Source organism: Haliotis cracherodii, unplaced genomic scaffold, assembly GCF_022045235.1.
Source record: "Haliotis cracherodii isolate W230 unplaced genomic scaffold, xgHalCrac1.p SCAF_26, whole genome shotgun sequence".
NCBI classification, from domain to species: Eukaryota; Metazoa; Mollusca; class Gastropoda; order Lepetellida; family Haliotidae; genus Haliotis; species Haliotis cracherodii.
The window spans coordinates 5,277,274-5,305,126 of NW_027266282.1; the positions used below are offsets into that span (position 1 = coordinate 5,277,274).

General features: G+C 39.3%; 2 protein-coding genes across 3 annotated transcripts in view; one reads left to right on the forward strand and one right to left on the reverse strand.

Moving 5' to 3' along the window:
• The window catches only part of LOC139472966 (ER degradation-enhancing alpha-mannosidase-like protein 3), a 47,543-nt gene extending 39,588 nt beyond the window's left edge, over positions 1-7,955 (reverse strand). For both annotated transcript variants that reach the window (XM_071255454.1, XM_071255453.1), the window contains exons 1-2: positions 7,739-7,955; positions 5,717-5,762 (exon numbers count right to left, since the gene is read on the reverse strand). In XM_071255454.1, the coding sequence (XP_071111555.1) occupies positions 5,717-5,762; positions 7,739-7,845 (153 nt within the window). In that variant the 5' untranslated portion in view covers positions 7,846-7,955. The remainder of the gene's footprint in view (positions 1-5,716; positions 5,763-7,738) is intronic.
• A 2,976-nt stretch (positions 7,956-10,931) lies between these two features.
• Positions 10,932-27,820, forward strand: LOC139473005 (uncharacterized). Its single transcript, XM_071255504.1, has 6 exons — positions 10,932-11,149; positions 12,104-12,784; positions 15,175-15,269; positions 19,359-19,577; positions 20,698-20,767; positions 22,484-27,820. Exons 1-6 carry the CDS (start codon positions 11,015-11,017, stop codon positions 22,625-22,627), a joined length of 1,344 nt encoding a protein of 447 aa, XP_071111605.1. The 5' UTR covers positions 10,932-11,014; the 3' UTR covers positions 22,628-27,820.
• Positions 27,821-27,853: the final 33 nt, after the last annotated feature.

The window sequence follows — 27,853 nt, forward strand, 5'->3', positions numbered from 1 at the left end:
TTGAGAAAAAATATCGTTCATTTGTTGTCAATAGTTCTAATTTTCTATATACTAATTACTATCATTGTCAACATTTGAACATTTTGACCGTTTGACAAGTAACCAACTGGTAATTTAATCCATATGGCTGAGATGATACATCGTTGCACTGGTGCAATGTGAGTTTTTATACTATGATACGATACATGATACGTTGTTTTCTGTATTGATACAAGACAATAAACTTGCAAAAATACATTACATGTACTTACTACTCGTTGAATGACACCCAGCATTTTTGTCAGTCAAATATGTTATGTGTTGTAATTAGGGTTTCAAATTCACTCATAAAAATAGCTGCTATGAACACATGTCTACAACTAGCTTTACCTCTGAAATACTCATAGTCAAGATTTGACGTAAATAAGCGTATTGCAATACACATCGTATCATGACCACACTGTAACGTTTCAACCCTAGGATTTAACATTGTAAACTGTATAAAAAAATGGATAGTCATAACAGCTAGGTACAAACTTAAATTCATATGACCGGCACTGTTATACATGACTTTATCGGTTATCAGATATATTACAAACTAAGCTAAAATGTCAATATACCTCAAAATTACGCCTTTAGACTCTCAGAAATGAAAACAAAATATGACCAGCAAGTGCCGACTTCAGAAACAACACTATGAGTGATTGGTTGATTCGGCAGTCTAAATAACAAGTTACACGACCACAGTTCCTCATAGGCTTTCAAAGTCAAAGTTTAAAGTAAACCTCAGGTTAATTTGCCTTTTAGCCGACATCGTGACTCGTCTGCACAGAAATATCAACACATCAAACCTTTTCATATTTCGCGAGAATGAATCATGTGATGATTTTTACGCAAATTGATTGGCTAATCCTAGATCGGCAATCTAATTTGATGAGATTAATACACGTCTAGGTCAGAAAGGTCAACAACGACAATGAGGCACTTTCATTTTTAAATCGTAGTAAAAACATAATGCACTTCCAAATATGAAAGACTATTAACAGACTACAATAGGCAGAAAAAACAAACTATTTTTTAATGAAATTAAGGGATATTATGTTGGCTCAGGATAAATGCACTTGATATTTCTTTGTCATATTTTAACAAAAATTGCACCAAGACTGCGTCAGCCCAGAAGATCGGATTGAACACATCGTTACATGGTCATGCCACCAGTCATACGTTTTCTATTTCAGTTTGCATTTATCTGAGATGATCTTTGACCGATAAGTGATATTATTCCTTATTTGGTTGAAAAAAACTCTCAAAGTACAATGTTACAATACCTCCAAATTTTGAACAAAATAACATTTTGTTCCTAATTTGGCTGTCTGGGCACTTAGTTTAGAATCTTGGTTTAATCTGTGTATTTTAGAAAACTTATGACTCTTGGGTTTAACAGTAATCCTAGACACAAAGACAAATATTATGGTTATATGGTATATAGAATAGATAGTTGATTATCATGATTATTTATGAATTAAATCTGGTCATATACAAGTAAATATTATCAATACTTGGTATATAACATGTACGAATATCTAGACATAATTTTTCGGCCACTTTACAGATAGGTAATGGCATGTCAAACCTTCACTTGCCCATGGAGCTTATATCATCACTGATCAATCAATCATATTGTCGGATAATTTAAAGAATAACTTCATTAACCCACAGGAATACATAGCTGTAAACACGCAAAATATGTTTAATTGACCCCTGTATCCTTCCGCCTCATAGGATACATAGAGCAATAATAATACATAGATTGACAATCTACCTTTATTTAACTAAGCATAAACATGATAAAAACCTCATTCTATATCATGCTATATACTGGTCCCATTAAATATAGGTTATTTCTATAAAAGCCATTACATTAGAAAATAAGATATTATTTATCATGTTTTTCCATATGAACATGAATTTGAAAGTTTTTAATGACATTTTCTGCCAACTTGTTCTAATAAGCCAGGCAAGCCAGGCACTGTCATCATCCGCAACCATTACAAAGAAGTTAAGGTATACCATTTGGAATGTAAGAGTGCAACAACAAGAAAACATTTGATCCCCATTCATGCCTGTTGAAGGTCATCACCATGAACAAGGTCAAGGTTCAAACAGATTGAGAGACTTAAAATTCAAGGTTTTTTCAAGGCTTCCGCCATCATCTTATTCGTGAGACCAAAGAAGCAGTAATGCCTGTATAAACATCACAAATTTCCCAACAAGATTTATTTTCACAACCAACAAAAGAAATAAATTAAGCCATGAAATTTGATACTTTAAAAAACAAGTATATGTTATTCATACAAATTCAAGGCTTTTCGAGCTATTCTGGAGATTTTCATTTCAAGGCTTTTCAAGATTGACCCTAAAAATGAAGGCTATTCAACATGTTCGAGAAGGACCTTAAATATGAAGGCCTTTTCAAGCCTGTATGAACCTTGTAGATATTAAGCAGTTGTAATCAATCAGTTTCATTGAGACTGAAAACATCATAGTGAATTAGAATCCTGGGGCTTATTTTATTAATTATTCCAAGCACTAAGTATATAAAGCATATTTGTATATTCACTCTAAATGTTTGCACAGAGTACTTTTATTTCATTAGTTGATATACTTTCTCCTTGAAGGTGAATCATAACACTGAATCAGTTATGTTTAAATTTCAGAGACCTAGATGGGTAATTGTGGGTCAGAAACACAGGGTACTGCATGTGAATCATTGTGAATGTTATGCTGATATTAGCCAGCTCGGAAATACTAGAGAATCTGCATAACTAAGCTGGTTGTTCAACAGTTTCTGTTATCTTTCATGTGTTTTTACACCAGTGTAACCTGTAATGTAATGTAATGTAGTGTATGTATCGATATACTTGAGTTGTAAATTGATGTATTGTACGACGGGTGAGGTGAAATGGGAACGTCGCGTCCAATATTATTGCACTTATATAGCGACGTGCATGTACGTGTGTGTGTTTGTGTGGCTGCTTGTCCTAGTCCGGACTGATGCCGATTTATAGTGCCAGCTGACTGATATACCATGCCGCAGTTTAACATGAATACCCCAATCAGACACAGTCCTTGTTTTAGCCCCTTAATGCCGAGTGCCAGACAGGGTAACAACAAGTACCATCTTTAAATGTCTTTTGGTATGACGCGGACGGGGATCGAAACCCCGGACCTTCCGCTCTCCGGGAGAACACTCTACCACTAGACCACGGAGGCGGTCTATTGTACCATGGGCCTTGTATAACAATACAATACTTTATCGCTGTGTCATTACACCACTATCAGGCACAAGGAACCTATTTTTACTGTACCTGTACAATCTTAACCATGTCACTGGCACTCTCATACAACAACAGATACAAGGAAAACAATGACTTAGCAATAGATTCCCAATTATTTCACATACTGTTCACACATTGTACCCATGTGAGGAATCAAACCCAGGCCAGATGAGCAAAAAGTTTTAACCACTAGGCTACCCCACCGTCCTGATCATTGCAGGGGGCAGGGGGATAGCCTAGTGGTTAAAGTGTTCGTTTGTCATACCAAAGAGCTGAGTTCGATTCCCCACATGAACATAAAGGTTGAATTTCTGGATGGTTGCTGCAATCATTGTGTTTGTCCCATTGTGTTTGACCCAGTTCTACCAATGTGACACATGCTCATATAACATCACCACTGAAGATAAAGAAACACCTCATTATTGAGGGCTTCTGTTACACTCTACAAGTCATTATTAATGATTATTTTTTCATGCTTATTTCAACATTATTGCACTGAATGCAATGCTAAAACCTCAGAATTTAACTTTAAACAAAATAATGCCTTTTTTCCAAATTTGCCTGACACAGGCACTTACATTAAATCCTAAACAAGTCTGACATGAGTGTGGAAACTTTTGCAAAATTAATGGATGTCGCAGGGTCCTTGGGCATGTGGATGTTTGCTCCTAATCCTATAGCCTTTTATCCTATGAACCAGTGTGCCAAACAAGTACCTGTCTGGTAGCCTGTGGCAGCTTTCTTTTTTATCTAAAAATAAAATGTAATTAGCCACGAGTGGGTAGCTTCATTTTCTCTCTACTGTGATAAAATCCTGACAATAATGTTATTCAAGTGTCAAATATATATTTCCAAACAAAATGGTAAGATTTTAAAAGACTTATTTCTGTTTGTTTGTTGTTTAACACCACACGTAGCAATATCTAAGCTATATGCATGATATGACGACAGTCTGTAACTAAATAATCAAATCTGGACCAGACAATCTAGATTGACATCATGCGCATCAATCTACGCAATTGCGATATCATGACAAGCATCAACCAAGTCAGCAAGCCTGACCACCTGATCCTGTTAGTCACATCTTACGACAAGCATAGGTTGTTGTACATTCTAACCCGAATCTTCACTGATTTCTGACATCAGGGATTTACTGTACCATTTACCGCGCTTGTTATGGTCGCTTGCTACTAGTTCTGACTCTTACAGAAACCTGTTTGATAAACACTCAGATTGAAGTTCTAACCTTGATGAAAACGTAAAATTGAATAAAAAATTTTTCTGCTACAAGCATGACCAGATTTCACCTTTTATTTGGTAGTGTAGAAATACCTGGCTACTCGAGTCTAAAATTGCCTGGTAAAATATTATTTGCTAGCCTGGCTTGCTACTACTGTTGAACAATTATTTTACACACTGACAGGGACACACTAACTTTATACCCATGAACATTATGATGAAGTGAAATGAGGTTTGACGTTGTGTCCAAGATCACTGCACTTATATAGGGAGCATGCACGTGTGAGTGTGTGTATTTGGCTGCTTGTACTAGCCCATTTCATAGTTCTAGCCCACCATGAGTGAGTGAGTATGGTTTTATGCCGCTTTTAGCAATATTCCAACAATATCGCTGCGGGGGACACCAGAAATGGGCTTTACACATTGTACCCATGTCGGGAATCGAACCCGGGTCATCTGCGAGACGAGCGAACGCTTTAACCACTAGGCTACCCGACCGCCCCCTAGCCCACCATGACACATTATACCCCACTCAGACACATTATACCGACTCCAAGCTGACCAGTCCTTGTTTTAGCCCCTAACACCACGCAGGGTAACAACAAGTACCATCTTTTAACATCTTTGGTATGGCATAGCTGGGGATCGAACATCCACTTTCCAGGCAGACGCTCTACCACTTGACCACGGAGACAGGCGTGGCTGGGGATCGAACATCCACTTTGCAGACAGATGCCCTACCACAAGACCACGGAGGCAGCCATGAACATTATGGTTATCATGGCTTAATTCAGTACAAGGGAATCACTATAAATGGCAGACAAATGGTAGATGCTTACATCCAGTGAAGTTGATAACCTTTGATCTGCTTTTTTCAGGACATTAATTTTTAATGTTGCGTTTAAGGTTATCATGATTATTGCACATGTGTGTCTGCTTGTACTTGTCCGAACTAACACCTGTTTGATAGTGCTAGCCCACCGAGACACCATGCTGCAGTTTAACATGGACTCCCACTCAGACACAGTATCCATGGTATACTGACTCCAAGCCGACTCCTACATGACCTATGTGCCTACATATTGATAAAGGTCTGCTCTGGATTATTTGGTTGATTAATGACACCAAATGTTAAGGGATGCAAAAAGATTAGTACTTACCATATAAGAGCCATAAGCATGGTCGAACATCTCTAATACTTTTAATCTGCAAGAGAAGAAAATGTAATCATAAATCATGCAAATACGAACATTTACCATGTTTACAGAATTAAATCTTAATAATCATGACAACAAATTATGAACTTAACTGACAGGAAGGCAAATTCCCTCTACATGCTAAACATTCTGACATGTTCTACAGGGTTAGAATCTAACAGTTTTTGTCTACTAATCCTTACAATGATAACATATAGCAAAATCCTTAAACCAGGGCAATTTCTACTAGTCCTTAGTATACCTTTACCATTGGGCAGTTTGGTAAGGACTACAGGACTAGTGCCAATTTCTAACGCTGTTCTACAGGCAGGTCATCTTCCCGAGGCAAGGGAGTTAACTGACTGACAAAGTCCAGTTTCCACCCTTGCTGAAATAGGCTGGAATTATGCGGCTCGATTGTAGTGCCACCAGTGGCTATTTCAGATTATGTCCCTCCAAGTGATCAGATTCCATCTCTCATTTCACTTGCACTTGCTTCAAATAAAATTGCTTGGCCTGGTCAAGACAATCTGATCGATAATGAAGATCGATATTGTGATAAAATGGGTCTTACTTCATGAAGTGGATCCGATCAGGTGAGCACCTTGATTAAACATGCTAACACCAGTGACATTTGGATGTGTTCAGTGCCGATATAATATACCTAATAAACTGCATTCTTGTGCATAATAATGAAAATGAATAAACTGAAAAAATAATATATGTATATTAGTTCCCATTACAGCCATTTTAGCCACTTGAATTATTAACAAAAAAAGAAATAAAAAATATATTGAATAAAACTAGTGCTTGCTATAAAATGTGCCACTGCAGGCTATATTAAGTAAACAAATATTCAAAACTCTCAACATCTTTGGGCGTATTCAATGATATTGTATACAGCTATGATAGATCACTGGGATGCACATTCGATGACCCCTGACGTCACAGGGCATTGTTTCGCTGGTGTGAATGGCTACAAAATACTACAAATTACTTCATAGGGTATTGTTGATTGCTTAAAATGTTTGTGGTAATGTATTCTAAAGGTAGGCTGGTCGCTGAAGACCTATTCTAAACCTGAATCCCAAAAGGGGTTTTACAGAAAATACAAATATGTAGAAATATACATGCTGTATAAGGGGTGCATATTATCATGATTATATACGCAAACATTTAGATACTTTCCCAAAATGAACACATAATCATTACTGCTGGCAAGTCACAAAACTGACTGCGAATGGTTTTAACGAGCGAAACCTTCAATTTTTAATAATGGTGAATATGGTAAAATCATGAAATTTGGGAAAGGGAAAAACTTGACTGACAGGTTCCATAAGAAAAGTAAATAACTTGGTTTTGCCTTATAAGGTTACTCTCAGTTGGTCTGGTGGTTGGTCATACACTGTTAGAAGGCACTAATTGGACCTGACGCTAATACAATGACTATTGTAATATATAGATGTAGGTTGTGCGTAAGTCATAATCATGAGATATGTTGACAAAATTCTATTACTTTCGACCTAAGTACCCCAGTCCTCTTCTAATAACTCCAAACCCCCTTTTGGTAAAAAATGTTATGAGGCACCTGTTCCTCAATCCATCATGATGCATGGCACCTCTTGAGTTAACATGACAATGATAACTACAAAACATGCTTGAGTTGTATCGACGAGCAATGGCTCTCGTCATCATGAAACTAGTTTACCAATTTTTCCACTGTTTGTACACAGTCTTTGAAGACAAGAACCATGCATAGTTACATGCCTACCTTATGACAAAATAGTATATTTGACACTTTTTTCAATTTTAATCAAAAACATGTTAACTATTGTATCACATTTCATCTATAAGTGGAGGCACTGTTCTAGTTCACGATAAGCTGATACATGAGCGTATTTCATTTTAAATCACACAATATCACATTACATAATGGTAATGACTTTTTAAATCGTTACGAATATTTTCATAACCATAATGACTTACTTCACGCTGTTCTTTTCTGTCGATGACAAGGCCAAAGCAGAATCATCAAGTAAAATTATTACAACAGCAATAAACATCACAAACATGACTGTATGTTGTCGATCCATGTTTCTCCTAACCAACCGGGTCGTGGGATTACCGGTCTTTATTAATGGAAGACTGTATATTCAATTACTTTGAGGCTGTCATTTTAATGTTTTCATTCTGGCCTGCCATGTCAGAAGTGAAACAAGTCTCGCGAGAAAGTACGTGGCATGTTTTTGTCTACTATATTCTTACGCCTACTCGCTGGTATTATATAAATTACTAGATCTTAAACGAACCGGTTAACAATTGGTATATAAAGGTTGTTCGTTACATGAAATGAAAATTATTTTCGTTTCAGATATTATTTTTTGCATTAGGCTGAAACCCAACCGCGTTAAAACAAAACTAAATAGACCAGACGAAAACGATATCAGATTTCCTTGCCTTCTTTCATTTTGTTCCTCGTTAAACACTGTAACATATTACACGCAGCATTTACGACGTAAAGATCCAGTGTTTGTCGTAAGAACCAACACAAACAGTTGATCAATAGGCATCAGATGACCAGGATCGGTGATATTGCTGATGGCGTATCAGCGTTCCCGGATGACGTGGATAGATGTTCATGCTTTCGACCACGCGTTAGCTTGTTCAAGATTCCATTACTTACACGAATCCGTTATAAAGAGGGAATGTTGTTGAATGTCTGCGCCGATAAACAACATTCATTTATGATTATGATGACGCGGTCTGATTCAGGGTCCCGTGTCATTCATATTCCAGTCGAACCGTGAAGGTCCGGGGTAGAAAAAGTCTTCAGCGACCCATGCTTGTCGTAAGAGGCGACTAACGGGATCGGGTGGTCAGGCTCGCTGACTTGGTTGATGCAAGTCATCAATCCCATTGGCGTGGATCGATGCTAATGATATAAATAAGTGGATTAGCTGGTCCAGACTCGATTATATACAGACCGCCGTCATATAGCTGGAATATTGCTGAGTGCGGCATTAAACAACAAAACAACAAACAACATATCCCAGTCAGTGCATTAACTCCCCTGTCGTTTCGTTCCCCAGACTGCTTATGTATTATAATACATCTATTTGTGGTTAACAATTTCACAAATTCAATTTCATAAAAACGTTACATGAAATTATTATGATTGGAGACAAGTCCAATGTAAAAATGTTACAAAATGTATCCATATTCATTGGCACGGCAGGTACTGTTTCGGTGTTTTAATAGGAACCTCTTGGCAATCTCATTAAAATCAGACCTTAGTTCTCGCTACCGCTAAACAAAGATCTGAAGACACCCCATTAAGGGTCACGTCAGAACGACCTTTCATCCGACCATTCAGTGCGTCGCTTACCAGATTATGAAAGTGACAGTCGGAATGTGATTTCTAATCATGCAATCTCGGAAACTTTATTCCGAACGATAGTTACGGGTGAGTCCATACAATCCAGCCCATCTATTAGCCATTCCAGAATGGGTTTTTTGTTCAGGTTTCAAATTTGTAATCGAGAATTTGTCAAAATATGTTTCGAAGCGTAGTCGCCAATTTGAAATTTGTGCCGTAAAGCACGAGAAAACTGCCTTCTGATTGGTCATTCCATTGGTCGGTCAAAGTTCTCGCTAGGTCGGCCTGACGTGACCCGTAATGGGATGTCCTCAGATCTTTGTTTAGCCACAGCGAGAACTAAGATCTGATTTTAATGAGATTGCACCTCTTGGTTACTTCTAAAACTGTGTCTGTTTGTTGTTCATCATGAACATCGATCCACGCATTTGGGATACCATGACATGCATCAACCAAGTCAGCGAGCCTGACCACCCAATCCCGTTAGTCATCTCTTACGACGAGCATAGTCGCCTTTTACGGCAAACATGGGTTGCTGATTACCTATTCTCTACATGGGGTGTCACGTGTATACTAAAACTATGACTAAAGCCAGCTGACCTTTTTTGTCAGGTAATAGCAGACATTCCCGTCCTTGTAAAAAAAGCCTTCATCTAAACAACTTGGTTACCAAAAAACGACCCGTAAGATACAATACTTCCAAGTCACGAAAGGACACAAGAGATACAAAACTACTGGGGTACGAAATGATCTGGTTCCTCATGCAGTGGGATGTGCTCTTACAAGTGACAACCTCAAGCAGCGGGGGAATGGGTGGCCCAGTCGTCTAAGGCGCCGCGATTCGCTGTACAGAGTTGCGTCCCTTGGGCACGCCAGAAACCTATGATTGTGGGTTCGAATCCCGGTTCGGCCCGATTATGTTTCTAGGTTTGTCAGCACCATACCCGTGCTCGTGGGTTTCACCGAAGTGGTAAACGTCTGTGACCTGCATCACCTCGGGCTTTCCTCCCACATTAAGCTGACACGCCGCGATATAGCGTTAAACCGTACTCACTCACTCACTCACCTCCAGCAGCAAAACATTACCAGATACCAATGGCCAGCCATGAGTCCTGACCTTTCTCCCATAGAGCACGTCCGTGACATGATCGAAGGATGTGTTCGCCGGCCTCAGAGGCCACCCGCTACGTCAGCCGAACTGGGCCATTCGCAAGACACCCTCAAAATATCATAGGGAGATTGATTCGGAGCATGCCACGCCGTATAAACGAACGTTTGACAAATCGTGTGGCATGACCCATTACTTGTCAAGCCATCTCCAACGTCTCCACGTCTCCATGTCGTCTGACGACTTACAATATACATCGCCATCATGTCCTGATTGTCATGTTACACCCAGTCCCTCCCTTTGCCAGAGACCATATAATCTATTATATGGTCTCTGCCTTTGCTTATCCAAAATCAACACCCGATACCATTTGTAATTCAGTAATTATATGGTTGCTTTCGAATACCCCCCCCCCCCCCCCCCCCCCCCCCCACACACACACACACACACAACCACCACCACCACCACCCCCTCCTTCCCTGTAAGTGGAATTTGATGTATGGTTTCATCTTTTGTGAGTGATAATGTTTAAGCGTGAATTCAGTAGAGTGCCACAGAATTTCCCTTGACTAGAATATGTTTTACGGGAAATAGAATTAGTAATTAGACTGGTCTCCTGCCTCTGTTGCGCACGCTCACTTATGCTACACAATGCTGGCTTGGGCGAAGCATTTAGAGCAGAGGACCAGTCTCAATCAGTTGTGCGCATGTGAACGTGGGTGACTTTGACATCCGGTTTGTCTGCTTTCGGAGAAGAGCATGCAAGTGTGCCCGAAAAATGGCATTTCACGTTCGACTTTCAAATCATAATCTATTCAAACTGTCAAAAATCAGGGCTCTACCCTTTGCAACTCAGGCTGATGACAAAGTTTTTGAACGAAGACAAGCCGATCCTTCTACAGAACATGTTTATGTAAGAGTCGGTCAATCAATCCAAATCTCAGTCGCTGACTTTGCAGAGGCATGACCTCTCGTGTTTCCTTTCAGCATCGATCAGTTCTTATATTTGTAACACAAATCAATAATGAGATAACATTTTGCATTATACGAATACTATTTACACAAGGTGTGTACTTCGAGACATGTTATTAAAGATGTCAACAGATTACCTTGTCAGACCATGTGCAGTCATTCCGTCAAGTCTTGAATGTCTATGATGTCATTCACATGTTTCGTATAGTTTTTGTCCGCCAGTCAGCATCGTCGATGTAATAAGTGGCTTTTAGTAATACATCCTTTCAGGTCTAATTTGCACAATGTGTTGTCACATTTACCAATTTATTCTTTACTTATTTAGCACCCAAGATCGTGGGTTCGAATTGTCAGCATCATGCATGCCAATGGGTTTTACCAAAGTGGTAAATGTCATAAGACCTGAATCACTTTTGGATTTGCTGTGACATCAAGCTGAAACGCCATCCTACATCTGAAATATTTGTCAAAGAGGGGTTAAACCAAACTTGCTCACTCACATATTTTAATAGCTAGCCAAACTATAACATTTCTTGCCATGGAGTCATTCCACAGATGTCATCTGTGACTTGTCATCTAGCTTACAGGGTTAACCCCATTTGTCATGTGGACAGGGTGTCTGAACTAAAATCAGGTCTAGTTTCAATCCGAACACACAACTCTCATATGTTAAGGCAGTAGACATAATATTATAATTTCAATCCTGTTGAGAGAGTTAAAAGTTAGTATTGCATCACTAGGTTATCTGTCAAATATTCTAGTTGAGATATAAAACTTTTGAATGTGTACATTGGATTTATTGTCTAAGAGATTGGCAGATTCGGAATGGCAATGAACTTTCATCCCCAGATTTGTGTACGGTATCCAATTGATAACTGCTTCTTGATCCTTTCAGAAAACCTGTCCAGCATCTGTATGTAAGAAAGCCTCACTGCATGATAAACATCTGTATATGACAAAGCTTCAACAGAATACAGTTCGGTCAAAGTCATCAGAAGACAAGTCAAGGTCACTTCATAGTGACACACTATCTAGCTTGTTGTTGTCAGTTTATAACATTGGTTTTCAAGATGGTGAAAAGTTCAGCCAAAATTGTCAATGCGGGTCAAGGTCATGTCTTTGCCCTTCAGACCAAGGAACAAGGTCATTGGAGGGACGAAAGGCTTGTTTACCTGAAATAAGTCTGGAAAACGGTTTCTTGCCGATGACCTTGACTGACCTTGAAAACCTGTTTCAGGGTCATAGTAAGAGCAATGTTGTTGAAAAAGCGGAAAATCAGTGCATCGCTGAATTCGTCAAGGCTGTTTCATACTCAGAGGATGACATTCTTGCTTTTGAAAGCAACAAAAACAGGTCACAGGGGATGTCTAGGGACATTATTAGTCATGAAAATCATGACGTAACAGTACTACAGGACAATGTTAGCCATATGAACACCGTGAACATTAGCTGTCAGTCCTTGCCTGATGTCCACACAGTGTTTTGTGATGGAGCTGGGGATGAGGCAAACAAAGGTCAAGGTCAAGGGCCATCGGAGGAGCAGCTGCTTGTTGTTCATAACTTTTTCGAACGAACTGTGAGTATTTTGTCAGGCATTAATCATGATGATCAACTTGTTTCCTCAGGCGAAGTGGGATAATCAGTGACAAGAGTTGACCAGAGTTCTACATCAGCTGCGTATTTGCATAAAATATGCTTTAAATAAACTGAAATATGCAGACAAATCAAATCCCCAGCGTATCAAATATGCGACAAAAATATAAATATGCTACTGAAATAAAACAAGTGGTACATTACAACTGTTAGATAAAACGATTGCGGGTCAGCCGATCGCAAAATAACATTTACCAATTGTTTGTTACATTCAGAAAAACATGTGCGACTCAAATATATCGTGCCTATATCATGTATATCTTAAAAAGCCGCTGATTGGTGCTTATAACAATAGCGCCCAATGACCAAGTGTCGAACGCAGTCGCTAACGGGTCAAAACAAAATTTCAAGCTATCTCAGCATTGGAAAGAGTTCTTATCCCAATGATAAGTTAGGTAGAGGTATTCTTGATGAATTGATTGAGAAGTGTTGTTTGTCAGAGTGAGTTTTGGGTACTAATTTGAGTGAAGTTATCTTCTCTGTCACCAACTCTAATGCATGGAAAAAGCATGACGGTAACTATGTGTCAAAAAAGACAATAGATGAATGTATAAATATCCTTGGCTGATATATAGGTGTAAAGACAATGAAACGTGATTGTGTTGTCGCTCTTGTCAGAAAATGAGAACTAGCATTTTTCGTACCAGCATCTGGGCTTTGGAAGGCACACCAAGCATACAGATTTCAAGCATTTAACTAAAACACCCAAATGTCCAGAAACATGTGTGTAAAAAGAAAATGACAACCCACTAAAAATTGTGGATACCCAATCAAAATCAAACCTTTGGGTAAAATTCCCAAATAACCGAAAGCTTATCTAGAGTTCTTGTTGACCATATGTTTTTATCAAGTTTAACATGTTTAACCTAGTAAATCCCTGTGGGGAGCCTGGGTTTGAATAGACCCAGCATGCTCAGTAACCGGCATTCGTGACCAACTCGTGTTATTCCGGGACAAGCCGAATAGCGACTCGTGCCCCTCTCATGGCCATTTTTGCGACCGGGTTCTGTCTTAGCGCAAACGGGCATAGCTAAAACAATTGTCAACTTTGCCGTAAAAGGCGACTTACGGGATCGAGTGGTCAGGCTCGCTGACTTGGTTGATGAATGTCATCGATCTCAATTGCGTGGATCGATGCTCATGATATCAATCACTGGATTGTCTGGTCCAGACTCGATTATTTACAGACCGCCGTCATATAGCTGGAATATTGCTGAGTGCGGCGTTAAACAACAAACCAACCAACCAAGCATTCTGATTGGTTTGGTGTCGTATTTTCGCACATAACATTCATCGATAGGGGGACATGTCTTCTTGCAGGTTACGGAAAGGGGCTAGGTTGTGACGAATGAGTAACCAGGTTGTCAAGCTCAGGGACAGGGTTAGGTCTGAACTCAAAAGCTTCACTTGCTCAGGTCAAGATAATGTCTTTGTGATGTTAAATTGGCTAATTGGGAAACCTCTGCCACATCAGGGATTTGTACAAACCCCGGGCTGGTGAGAAGTTCTAACCCTGTGTGACATGGTTGATAGCAGGTCAATGTGTTCAGGCAGTTTGAACGTTGCTCTGAATATCGTTCACTGGTTTGCCTTGTCCAGACTCTATTATATCGAGGCTACTGTGATAAAGCTGGAATATTGCTGACTCCAGTGTTCAACAACATATGTTAAGAAATAAATAGTAAGTAAATTTCTATGTGCTCATCATTATCATGATTATCATGATTATGCTTAAAGTGAATTTACATGAATGATTATCATGATTATGCTAAAAGTGAATTTACATGAATGATTATCATGATTATGCTAAAAGTGAATTTACATGAAATATTATCATGATTATGCTAAAAGTGAATTTAGATAAATGATTATCATGATTATGCTAAAAGTGAATTTACATGAAATATTATCATGATTATGCTAAAAGTGAATTTAGATAAATGATTATCATGATTATGCTAAAAGTGAATTTACATGAATGAATATCATGATTATGCTAAAAGTGAATTTACATGAATGATTATCGTGTTTATGAACATGATCATGATGATGAACTTGTTGACATATTGTTATGGGTTTCCACCTTTCCTACATTGCAGAACATTTATTGAGAGATGACTTTCAATTATTGTTAGTATTATCGTGAATATGATTGATATGATCGATGTTCTGTTGTTAACATGGTTACTGCCATCACATAGCTGGAATATTGCTGAGTGCAGCATTAAACAACAAACTGTCAATCAACACAAAACCATGGTTACTGCTATGGTAAATTGTCTTTGTGATAATAAACTTCCTCTTCTTTTTCAGTTGCCAGATTTCTTGAAATCAAAGCAAGACTACAGGATTTATCATAAAGACATAATATTCGAGAACAATTACTTTGGGAAAAATGTTTCAACTCAGTAAGTTGCTTCAGTGATTGAGTTGCTTGATGATATTTGTGTTGCCAGTAACCATGGTAACCATGACTTTGTTTTGTTAACCTGTACCAGCATGACCAGGGTAATTACATGAAATAATCATGCTTATCAAATGCAGTGTTCAGGAAATCTCATCAAGACTTAAGGGACAGGACATCGACCGTTGTAAAATTTGTTTGTCATCAATAGCCGATAACCTCTGAGCTTACTCTGCACTGCTCGCCATATTCCGCAACCGAATATTCTGCTCCAGTGGCCGCATGGTGGGTGGAGCTGGTACATCACATGACCAGACTTTCCTCTTGTTCGTAAACAAACACTTATTCTGAAATTAGAACAGAGGGGTCCAATGCAAACCTTTTGGTACGCTTTACATATTGTTTTGAATAATTATATAGATATACTACTACAACTGTAACAGTGAGGAGCATGGCAACATAGCTTTACACATCAAAGTGATACCTGTGAACATTCGGGGTAGAATAGGTATTCAGCAACCCATGCTTGCTGTAAACGGTGACTTTGCTTGTCATAAAAGGGGACTAACGGGATCGGGTGGTCAGGCTCTCTGACTTGGTTGATGCATGTCATCCTATCCCAATTGCGTGGATTGATGTTCATGATGTCAATCACTGGATTGTCTGGTCCAGACTCGATTATTTACAGACCGCCGTCATATAGCTGGAATATTGCTGAGTGCGGCGTTAAACACCAAACAAACAAAATCAAATTGACTTGCTTTCCATAGAGTTTATATGAGAGCATTTGAAATAGTTTTTTGCATGTTTAGGGATATTTTTTTAGTGAAAGTTTATATCGTCCAAAATGTAAACGAAAAACACATGAATAGACTGTGTAGGATGTGACGATGGTACGATGGCAGAGGTACTAGGCTGGCCACACTAAACTCTCAATAGAAGAGTGATTGGCTTCATAAATCAGATGCATATTAGTATTGTCATCTAGGATTTGCATTTGATAAACACTGGTTTCTCATCTTGTTAGTATTTTGTTACTCATCCGTAAGAAAAACACACAAGCTTTCTCTTCAGTTTGCCACTAATATGAAACATGACTGAAGCCAGTTAACTCTGCGCAGCACTTGCGTTGTAGGCTTCGCTGTGCAGAGCTCTATTGTGTTGGTTTGAGAATTGAATCAGGCATGTGACGTCACGCTCAATAATTATTTCGTGCATTATTTTAGAACACACCAGGCACACACTTCCGTCTACGTACTGCCCCTTAAGTAAAACAAGACTGCTTACGATTTGGTCTTAATTTGAATGCGGCGCCAATGATTTTCTCATGTCCACGATGGAAAGTTAGAGGGTATCCATTCATGGAATTCTTCCACATGGCTACGTGTTGTGTTATTATCATTAAACATGGTGTATCTCTCTCTTGGGGCATCTTCCCAGGGCCAGGCGTTAACTGACTCTAAAAAGTCCAGTTTTCACCCTTACCGAACTACACTGGAATTTTGTGGCCTGATTGTAGCACCACCAGTGTCTATTACTAGTTATGTAGCTTCTATGTCCCTCATTGACCAATCAGATTCCACCTCTCATATTACTTGCATTGACTTCAAACAAAATGACTTGCCCAAATTACTTGAGCACTTTAATTAAAGACATGAAAAGATTTGGAAAATATCTGTTGATGCCCAGTTGATGGTACATGTTTTGCAAATCCTGCAGTCGACCGAAATATGCAGGTTGAAATCCATTGTTGCTCATAATATCAATCATTGGATTTGATTGGTTCAGACTTGATTATCTACATGCTGTCGTCAATCTCGTCATGAGTTTTGTTGACCGACCAACTAGTGTTGTGAAGACATTGTACCTGTAACACAAGTATATCTTAGAGGATGGGTGGCTAACTTATTATGTCTGTGGGGGTGAGGCATTCAGGTCATCGATACTGTGACTATGTCAGCAGTTCTGTGGAACTACAAACACAGACTGACAGGGTTACATGGGTTAGGGATGACAGACCAAGGATCTTAATCCAAGTAAATGGAAACTCACAGGCTGTGGACTTGGGTAACCAAGGGACACAACTCTGATTCTGTAACGAAATCCTCTGCCATTCCCAAGGCAAGAGTGTCCACTAGCCTATATCAAAGTCTAGTTTTCACTTGGCCATTTCCAGCTGACTTTTCTTGACACACCAGAAACCTATGATTGTGGGTTTGAATCCTGGTTCACCCCAATTATGTTTCTAGGTTTGTCAGCACCATACCCGTCTTGTGGGTTTCACCGAAGTGGTAAACGCCTGAGACATGCCTCACTTCGGGCTTTCCTCCCACAGTAAGCTGACACGCCGCGATATAACTGGAATACTGTTAAAAGCGGCGTTAAACCCAACTCACTCACTCACGCTTATTCAGGATGGCTTCACAAAGATTGTGACTGCCATTGAAAATGACCTGGTCATTTTTCATCGGGTAACCAATATTTTTTCACTCATCTATTTATCACTCTATTGGAGTTTTCCTCCAAAGAGTAAAATTTTTAAGATGTAAAAAAAAAATGAAATAATGTTTTAGATGTATATAACTGTTCTAAATATATAGGCTTGACTTTGAAAGTAAATTAACTCGTAATTGTGTTTTGGAAATTAGCTCCTTTGTATGCATGCTGAAAAAGCTTAATTGGGAATTAGTATACTATTTACGAGTGCTGTTTTTATACATTTGAGTTTTTCATTTAATGTGTGTGTTTCTGTACTCAAGGTAATTGGGATTTGAATAGTTTTTTTGGGTATTTTACACAAATATGCAGCTTATCTGCAGCTCTGCCTCCCCATTTCTCTCTTACAGTAGTAGAAACTCACATGCTACAAGTATCACCAGTGTAAGAAACTGGCACTAGTCCTATAGTCCTTGCCGAACTGCCCAAAAGTTAAGGTATCATAAGGACCAGTAGAAACTTGCCACATTTAAGGGTTTTGCTATGTGTTATCATTATAAGAACTAGCGGACTAAAAATTTTGATTTCTAAGGTGACTCACTGCACATCACAAAAACATGAAACGCTCAGCATGGGTTGTCTAAAAATAGCACTCCATCTCAGTAATTTCAGTGTAAATTCAACACGCAATGACTGGCCTCAGAGAAACAGAAATGTTGACTTTGTAAAATGTTCTGATTGGACTATCACTTTGTGTGAAGGTCCTTGAAAGAGCAAGGGTGAAAACTAGACTTCGATATAGGCTAGTGGACACTCTTGCCTCCGAAAGATCAACCTTTGCATGAAGAAATAAAGTTCATACATGGCAGACTTAACATGTTTGGAAATGTGGAGCCTGTCAGAAAGATTTAGTATGATTTATTGAATTTGTGTTCTATTTCGGGAGTTTATGATAAGCTTTGCGGGGAAAATATTACTACGTTCTCATAAACAGTCTACTCTGTGTTTAGGAAATCTGCTTTGCAACTAAAATGTCCTGTTTTCTGTATGTTTATGTCATAATTCAGGGACTTGGTGAGAATTTTAAGTAGTTTTTGTATATTTTAAGAATACTTTGTTTTCACGAATGGGGCTGTGGGGTAGCCTGGTGGTTAAATCCGTCACTCGTCACGCCAAAGCCCTGAGTTTTTTAAGTCACATGGGTACAATGCCTGAAGTTTACTTCTGGGGCTCCTCACCATGATACTGCTGAAATATTGCTAAAACAAAAGCGGTGCAACACCATACTCATTATTCATACGGATGGTTTATTAGTTATACCAAGGTTCCTTCCGTCCGTCCTTCGAAAACTTTGTCCCCGCGATTTCTCTTAAACTATTCAGTGGATTCATCTCAAACTTAGTACATATAATCTGTGTAATATGGATGGGTGCAGTCAAAATCAAAATATTCTTTCATTAATTTTTCATTTTTTTATTAATTTTTCAAACCCTTACCCTATCCATTATTTAATTTGAAACTACTGACACACTAGGCAGGTCAGGGGGAATTAGTGAGCCACGCTCACTTTTGCCCTTGTTTAAGAATGAGTTGTTGTGTGGTGTGAAATGTAAATCATTCTCAGTGAATGGAAATGTTCTTATTTGCATTTCTTCAGGGGAATAACAGCCTACGTGACCCAGGTGACGAAGATCCGCATCCTGACACACTTCATGTACGCCCACGCTCAGTTCAGTGTGCTGAAGATCACCCATCACCCCGAGGACGGGACAGTCCGCATCCGATGGCGGATCAGCGGTCTGCCACAGCTCAAGACGCTTCTCATCTGGAAGTTCATGCCGTGGAACTATCGGAAAAACCGAGATGCTAATTCAGAGTAAGTGCAGCAGTGAGGGTAGCTGCTGCCTGACAATGACCCCTCGGGGAAAAAAGGTTCCTTGGATCACATTCTTGTGGGCTTGTGACGATTGGGTGGTTCAATATACAGAGGGGGGCTGATGCAGGTCATTGTATCCCAATTACGTTGATTGATGCTCATGATGTCAATCACTTGATAATCTGGTCCAGATTTGAATATTTACAGACTCATAGCTGGAATATTGCTGAGTGCGGTATAAAAAAGGCCCTCTCTGTGTGAAGATGTGAGGACAGCTCCAGAGGATAAAATCATCAGCTGGATTTTCACTCAAGAATCTCCAGTGGAGCTCTCACTGCCTCCGTGGTCTAGTGGAAGAGCGTCCGCCCGGAGAGCGGAAGGTCTGGGGTTTGATCCCCGACTGCGTCATACCAAAAGATGTTAAAAGATGGTACTTGTTGTTACCCTGTCTGGCGCTCGGCATTAAGTAGCTAAAACAAGGACTGGTCGGCTCGGAGTCAGTATACTGTGTCTGAGTGGGGTATTCATGTTAAACTGCGGCATGGTATCTCAGTGGGCTAGCACTATAAATCAGCATCAGTCCGGACTAGTCCAAGCAGCCACACACACTCACACACGTGCATGCACCTCGCTATATAAGTGCAATAATCTTGGACGCGAAGGGGCGGTCGAGTAACCTAGTGGTTAAAGCGTTCGCTCGTCATGCCGAAGACCAGGGTTCGAATCCCGACATGGGTACAATGTGTGAAGCCCATTTCTGGTGTCCCCCGCCGTGATATTGCTGGAATATTGCTAAAAGCGGCGTTAAACCAAACTCACTCACTCACTCACTTGGACGCGACGTTAAACCCAATATCACCTCACTTCACCACCTCGTCAGATCTTGATGCAGAGGTATAATATCGGAGTAAAAGATCTAATTTTAATGAGATTGTTGAAATTAAGCATGGGCGTCAATGAGTCCTTGAAATGGCGAAGACCTTTAATTTGGGGAATCTTAATAATAGAAAAGCAAGGATCTCTGCACAACACTTCAGCCTCATGATTTCAGTTGCTATTTTTGAACGCTGTATTTCATATTCATCGATGATGTTCTCAAGTGTTGTTTCTGTGGTTGCAGGTGGCACGATGGGTTTTCCATATTCACTGTTGGCTCTGATGGCTTTGTCCATAAACACCGGGTCGACCGGGTGAGTAGATGGAGAGAGGGAGGCTCCATTGGAAGTACTTGTATTAATGTCGACTGTTCCACAAATTGTTCGCTGGGCAAAGACAGTCATAAGTCAGTGTTTAAGTTGCGATCACCTCAGCGCTTTGATAGCTTTGTGGAACAGACCCCAGATAAATATCTTCATATATACTACTCAAAAGAAGTTAAAGATATAGCTTGATGGGTTTAACTATAGTGATAGGAAAGAATCTGGTGTTCTTTAACTTCATTTGAATAGTATAGATCAAATATTAGGAATATAAATTGTATTATGCAAGTCTTTGGCTGAATTATCATTGTGTCTTTTTGTTTGTTTGTTTGCAATATTTCCTTTCATTTTCAAATAATCGAGCCTGGACCATATAATCAAGTGATTGATATCATGAGCATCAATCCATACAATTAGGATATGATGATATGCATCAACGAAGCCAGCGAGCCTGACCACCCAATCCTGTTAGTGAACTCTTACGACAAGCATGGTGATTGTTTCACAGTGGTTCAGGCTTGATAACTGACTGCTACTGCAGTGTAGAGCATCATTCACTCACTCACTCACTCAAGCAGGGAGACATGGGTAGCCCAGTCATCTAGAGTGCTGGAATTTCGCTGTGCAGAGTTGTGTCCCTTGGGCACGCCAGACACCTGTTATCATGGGTTCTAATCCCGGTTCGCCACGACTATGTTTCTAGGTTGGTCAGCATTATACTTGTGTTCGTGGCTTTTAACAAAGTGGTAAATGTCTGAGACCTGCATCACTTTGGGCTTTTAACAAAGTGGTAAATGTCTTAGACCTGCATCACTTTGGGCTTTTAACAAAGTGGTAAATGTCTTAGACCTGCATCACTTTGGGCTTTCCTACGACATCAAACTGACATACTGTGTTGTAACTGGAATACTGTTAAAAAGGACGATGTTGTGACCCAACTCACTCACGTTTGTCATTATGAGGGGGTTCAAATTTGTTCAAGGCATGAAAACCGTAATTTCAATATGGCCGCCAGGTAACCATTTTAATAACCCTGAAACCTCTTATGGTTATTGCCCAATCCATTTTTTTCAGTAGTTTTTTTGTGTAGTTGGAAGGTCTCAACATGTTGTTGTTTTTTTCACAATATTTGAAATTTCGACCTTAATTTGCCCTTCCTCTTGGATCATTAGTGATTTTAGTGTTAGATTTTAGTCTTAGAATTTCCCTTTCAGTGTAAATGCTAAAAATATTTGAATATCAGTGCTCACAACAACTTTTGTTAAGTGGCTGTCTTTGTTGACATTTCAAACTGTTGACTACATAACCATTGGAGCTACAGTGCTGTGGGTTGGAGAGCGGAAGGTCTGGGGTTTGATACCTAGCCGCATCATTCCAATAGACGTTAAAACATGGTATTTGTTGTTACCCTGCCTAAAACATGGACTGATCAGCTCGGAGTCAGTATACTGTGAGTGAGTGGGCATTCATGTTAAACTGGCGCATGGTATCTCAGTGGGCTGGCACTATGGAAATGACACCTACATAAGTGCAATAATTTAGGACATGACGTTAAACCCCATTTCACCTCACCTACATAAGTGCAATAACTAAGGATGTGACGTTAAACCCCATTTCATCTCACCTACATAAGTGCAATAATCTTGGACGGGACGTTAAACCCCATTTCACCTAAACCTGATGTTTATTGTTGTTTTCTTGTCCCAGGTTATGAAGGACGAGGAGCTGCAGATGGCCAAGCCAGCCAGCCTGGCAGCCCGACTCTCCATCATGCTTGGACTCGCCCCTAAACCCAGCCTCAATGACTTCAGCTCACTCTTCCTAAAGAGGACATCGTTTGCACCCAAGTAGTTTGCCTGTATACATAACCATAGAATAAAGTGTGTACTGCTTGGGAACTGCTTTTGAAATATATGATGTGAAATTCATAGTTAATAGACCGTGTGATGAAGGGTTAGGAAACAGGTACTTGTATGTATGTCTTGGTATGAATGTCGCTACAGGACAAGAGTTGTTGTCAGGAAACAGGCACTTGTATGTATGTCTTGGTATGAATGTCGCTACAGGACGAGAGTTGTTGTTAGGAAACAGGCACTTGTATGTATGTCTTGGTATGAATGTCGCTACAGGACAGGATTTGTTGTTAGGAAACAGGCACTTGTATGTACTGTAAACAGCTTTATTTCTGCGGCGTTAAAATATTGCGAATAGCACACCAAAGACAATACTGCGACGAGATATTTTTGCGTTTTGCGAGTTGCCGTGTTGAGATGACCTCTCGATTACCAAACAATAGACAGCTTCTCTCAGAAGCTAGTTAATCTGAGTTGGCCGGAAAGTTGACTGGAAGGCATTGCGACCAATTATCAAATACAATAATTGACTAAACTCAGTGTCATGACTGTGAGTTTGAATGCAAACAAAATTGTGGACAAAATTGCAAAGGACACTGACGCAATCAAGCGAGGTTGGAAGAAGGCAGGATTACTGTGAGGTAACAGTGACACTGATTGGTCTGTTTACACTGTCATTTGTGATGTATTGTGTGACCATTCTGCATTCATTTGTGTTTTTAACTTATTGAGTAACTTGTGGTTCTGGTTGATGATTTCAACATTTGATGACGTGTTGCAATGAATAAAGTATGTATGTATTATTTATACTTATTTTTGCGTTTTTAATTTTTGCAATTGAGTCTCGTTCGCAAAACTCGCAATAATTAAAAGGTCGCAAAAAATTCCCTGTTTACAGTATATCTTGGTATGAATGTTGCTACAGGACAGGAGTTGTTGTTAGGAAACAGGCACTTGTATGTATGTCTTGGTATGAATGTTGCTACAGGACAAGAGTTGTTGTCAGGAAACAGGCACTTGTATGTATGTCTTGGTATGAATGTCGTTACAGGACAAGAGTTGTTGTTAGGAAACAGGCACTTGTATGTGAGTCTTGGTATGAATGTATGTCTGTTTTACTCTATTTTACTGAAGCATAAGGAAAGGATATTAATATCAGTATGTTCATATTGTAAGCACGTTTCTGACCTTATTGCAAAGGAGAAACCTTGACAAATGCTTGAAACAGTTGGCTTGAAACACAGAGAAAGAGTTCCACAATTACAAGTGATCCCGTTTATGGTAATTACATTTAGGTAAAATTAGGCTTGGACTGGTAATTCATGTGTTTGCCAGTCCCGGTGGACAGGCAAATAAAGTACCTTACAGCGGTAGAAACTAACATTTTTCTTCCACTAGTCCTTATAATAATATTCCGTGCTTGTGGGTTTCACCAAAGTCGTAAACGTCTGAGACCTGCATCACTTCGGGCTTTCCTCCCACATTAAGCTGACACCCGTGATAAAACTGGAATATTGAATAAGAGCGGCGTTAAACCCAACCTACTCACACATAATGATACATTTAGCACAAACTGTAAAATGGCAAATTTTGTCTAGTCTTTATGATACCTTAACTATTGGTCAGGTTGGCAAGGACTACGGAACTAGTGCCAATTTCTAACACTGCCTTATATCAATCTTTGTTGTTGAACAAAACATCGGCAATATTCATGTAAGTATATTTTTCAAAGAAGTCAGCTTGTCTGTAACCATTAGGGTTTACCCTTGTCTACTTTTAGTGCGAGAAATAACATTTCGCTTTGCTTTGAGGTTTAATATATACATCTATTTGTAGCGACCTAGTATCCAAATATTTAAAAAAAAAAGAAAATTGTGACTGAACTTTGTGTGAATGACATGTAGACCTATCTAAGTTACTTCAGAGATGCCGCATTACATTGAATATGATGTTGAAAGAATTAGAAACAGCTAATTTTCACATGTTTTTTGGTTGGGGGAAAGTTAGGACTGACAAAAAGTAGTGCAGACCGGTAATTTTTTGAACAGGTGACAAACTTTGCAAAGGGAGATAACTCCCAAGGGAGACATAATTAGCACTATTGACGATGATCTTTCTCATGCTCTATTAATCAACCAGTAGAGCCTGCATATCCCCAAGAGATCTGCTCCCTTTCTTTTTATCTGTTAGTGTAACTGTAACCTGTTGATATGAAAAATGTGAAATGGGATCTCATCAATATGCTTTTGTCCAATTTAGGTCTGGTAGTTGACCATTCATTGATATTTCTGTCAAGAAATTGTGGCCTCGGTCAGGGAGAGCTTGTGCACACAAGGATTGTTTCTGCTGAGCGAATCCACCAGTCCAGTCAGCCTACCTTAAACCTTAAAGAAGACCATATATGGAGGCCCCCACCTTAATGAAGACCATATATGGGAGTACCACCTTAAAGAAGACCATATATGGGAGTACCACCTTAAAGAAGACCATATATGGAGGCCCCCACCTTAAAGAAGACCATATATGAAAGTCCCACATTAAAGGAGACCATATATGGGAATACCACCTTAGTGAAGACCATATATGGAGGTCCCACCTTAATGAAGACCATATATATGGCGGTCCCACCTTAAAGAAGACCATAAATGGAGGTCCCACCTTAAAGAAAACCATATATGGGAGTCCCACCTTAAAGAAGACCATGTATGGGGGTCCCACATTAAAGGCGACCATATATGGGAGTCCCATCTTAAAGAAGACCATATATGGAGGTCCCACATTAAAGGAGACCATATATGGGGGTCCCACTTTAAAGGAGACCTTATATGGGAGTCCCACCTTAAAGGAGACCATATATGGTAGTACCACCTTAAAGACCATATATGGGAGTCCCACCTTAAAGAAGACCATATATGGAGGTCCCACATTAAAGGCGACCATATATGGGGGTCCCACCTTAAAGGAGACCATATATGGAGGTCCTTCATTAAAGGAGACCATATATGGGGTTCCCACCTTAAAGGAGACCATATATGGGAGTCCCACCTTAAAGGAGACCATATATGGGAGTCCCACCTGAAAGGAGACCATATATGGGGGTCCCACCTTAAAGGAGACCATATATGGGAGTCCCACCTTAAAGGAGACCATATATGAGAGTCCCACCTTAAAGGAGACCATATATGGGGGTCCCACCTTAAAGGAGACCATATATGGGAGTCCCACCTTAAAGAAGACCATATATGGAGGTCCCACATTAAAGGCGACCATATATGGGGGTCCCACCTTAAAGGAGACCATATATGGGGGTCCCACCTTAAAGGAGACCATATATGGAGGTCCCACATTAAAGGAGACCATATATGGGAGTCCCACCTGAAAGGAGACCATATATGGGGGTCCCACCTTAAAGGAGACCATATATGGGAGTCCCACCTTAAAGAAGACCATATATGGAGGTCCCACATTAAAGGAGACCATATATGGGGGTTCCTCAAGGCTTTCGCTGAAAAGTGCTCAGAATTCTTCTCAGGCCTCTGAATATCAAGTTCTAATTATACCCCCAACCTAAAAGGACAGGGGTATATAGTTATACCAAGGAATTCCATTTGTCCTGAAGGCATATTTTGTGTGAGACCTACAACTTAAAAACTACTGCATAGATTCTTTAAAACTTGGTGAACACTTTTTATAACAACACAAGAGCTGCAGAGAAGTTTGATTTCAACATTTGGGTTTTCAGAAAAAATAGCTATTTTTCTTTCTTTTTTGACTTAGAATCTTTTTATTTAAACATCTGTGCAACCTATAACTTGAGTATTTCTCTATAGGTTCTTTTCAAATTTAAGGAACACTTTCTATACTAATAGGAGAAGTGCTAAGTTTCTTTGTGATATGTCTTTTTGCGAAAAACAATATGATTTTTGTCATGTTTTGAACGTAGAATTTTATTTACATCAACATTTATCCGACCTATAACTTGAAATCTACTTAATAGATTCTTTTCCAATTGGGTGTACAGTTTCTATGCCAATAGGAGAGGTGCAGTGAAAAAGTTTGATTTTGATAGGTGGATTTTCTGAGAAAATATTGCTCTTTTAACATAGAAATATGTTGGAGTCAAAGTGAACCCTGCTCACTTTTTGCCTTGTTATTGTTTTGAGATGATTGATGATGATTGAGAGTGAATGATGTGGTGATATATATGGTTGGTATGTTGTATACAGCCTGGCTTACACTGATCATGTACATGTAGCAGGAAGCCCAAGACAGTTACTCTAGTAACAGTGCTGACTAACAGCACTCTGGAATAGGATTGACCAAGAGCAGTCTGGAATATGATTGACTAGCAACATTCTGGAATATGATTGACTAGCAACAGTCTGGAATATGATTGACTATCAACAGTCTGGAATATGATTGACTAACAAGTCTAGAATATGATTGACTAACATCTCTGGAATATGATTGACCAACATCAGTCTGGAATATGATTGAATAGCAACAGCCTGGACTATGACTGACCGACAACAGTCTGGAATATGATTGACTAGCAACAGTCTGGAATATGATTGACTAACAGCTGTCTAGACTATGATTGACTAACAACAGTCTGGAATATGATTGAATAGCAACAGTCTGGACTATGATTGACCGACAACAGTCTGGAATATGATTGACTAACAACAGTCTGGAATATCATTGACTAACAACAGTCTGGAATATAATTGCGAAAATGCAGTCTAAACATGATTCACTAAATGTTATTTTTTACTTTGAAAAATTGCAATATTGAATGTCAGGCTTATCCTTTAAACAAGAGTGATCTGGACCCAGTTTCACAAAGTACTCTTAGTGCTAACTCCCACTTTGATAATAATTTATGGAGGTTTAGCTTTATGCAAGAGGGTCCTGACTAAACCTTAAGGTACTCTCAAATGTAACATGTTTTGGCTATTATATAACATCTGCCAGCTTTTTTGAGCCCAGGAAGATTAGGGTGGATTTTTGTTACTGATAGCAAGTTTCTGTGTAACTTGTTGAAGTGTAGAATATATTTAACTTGATGAGATATAGATAATTCTGTAGGTGTGGTCATGTGGTTGTTAAATGTTTGTTGGAATCAATTTATGTATGGAGCATTGTTGCGTGACCTTGATGCAAGGCATTCTGTGATTGCTGCTAAAGTGCTATTAGATAATACTTGTAATAAACTTTGTTGATC

Bases quoted from the DNA above. Each gene is read 5' to 3' on its own strand.
- LOC139473005 (XM_071255504.1), top strand. From the start codon at position 11,015: ATGGCATTTCACGTTCGACTTTCAAATCATAATCTATTCAAACTGTCA. The intron at 15,270-19,358 runs GTAAGTTGCTTC...GCATTTCTTCAG, and splicing joins GGGAAAAATGTTTCAACTCA to GGGAATAACAGCCTACGTGA. The intron at 19,578-20,697 runs GTAAGTGCAGCA...CTGTGGTTGCAG, and splicing joins AACCGAGATGCTAATTCAGA to GTGGCACGATGGGTTTTCCA.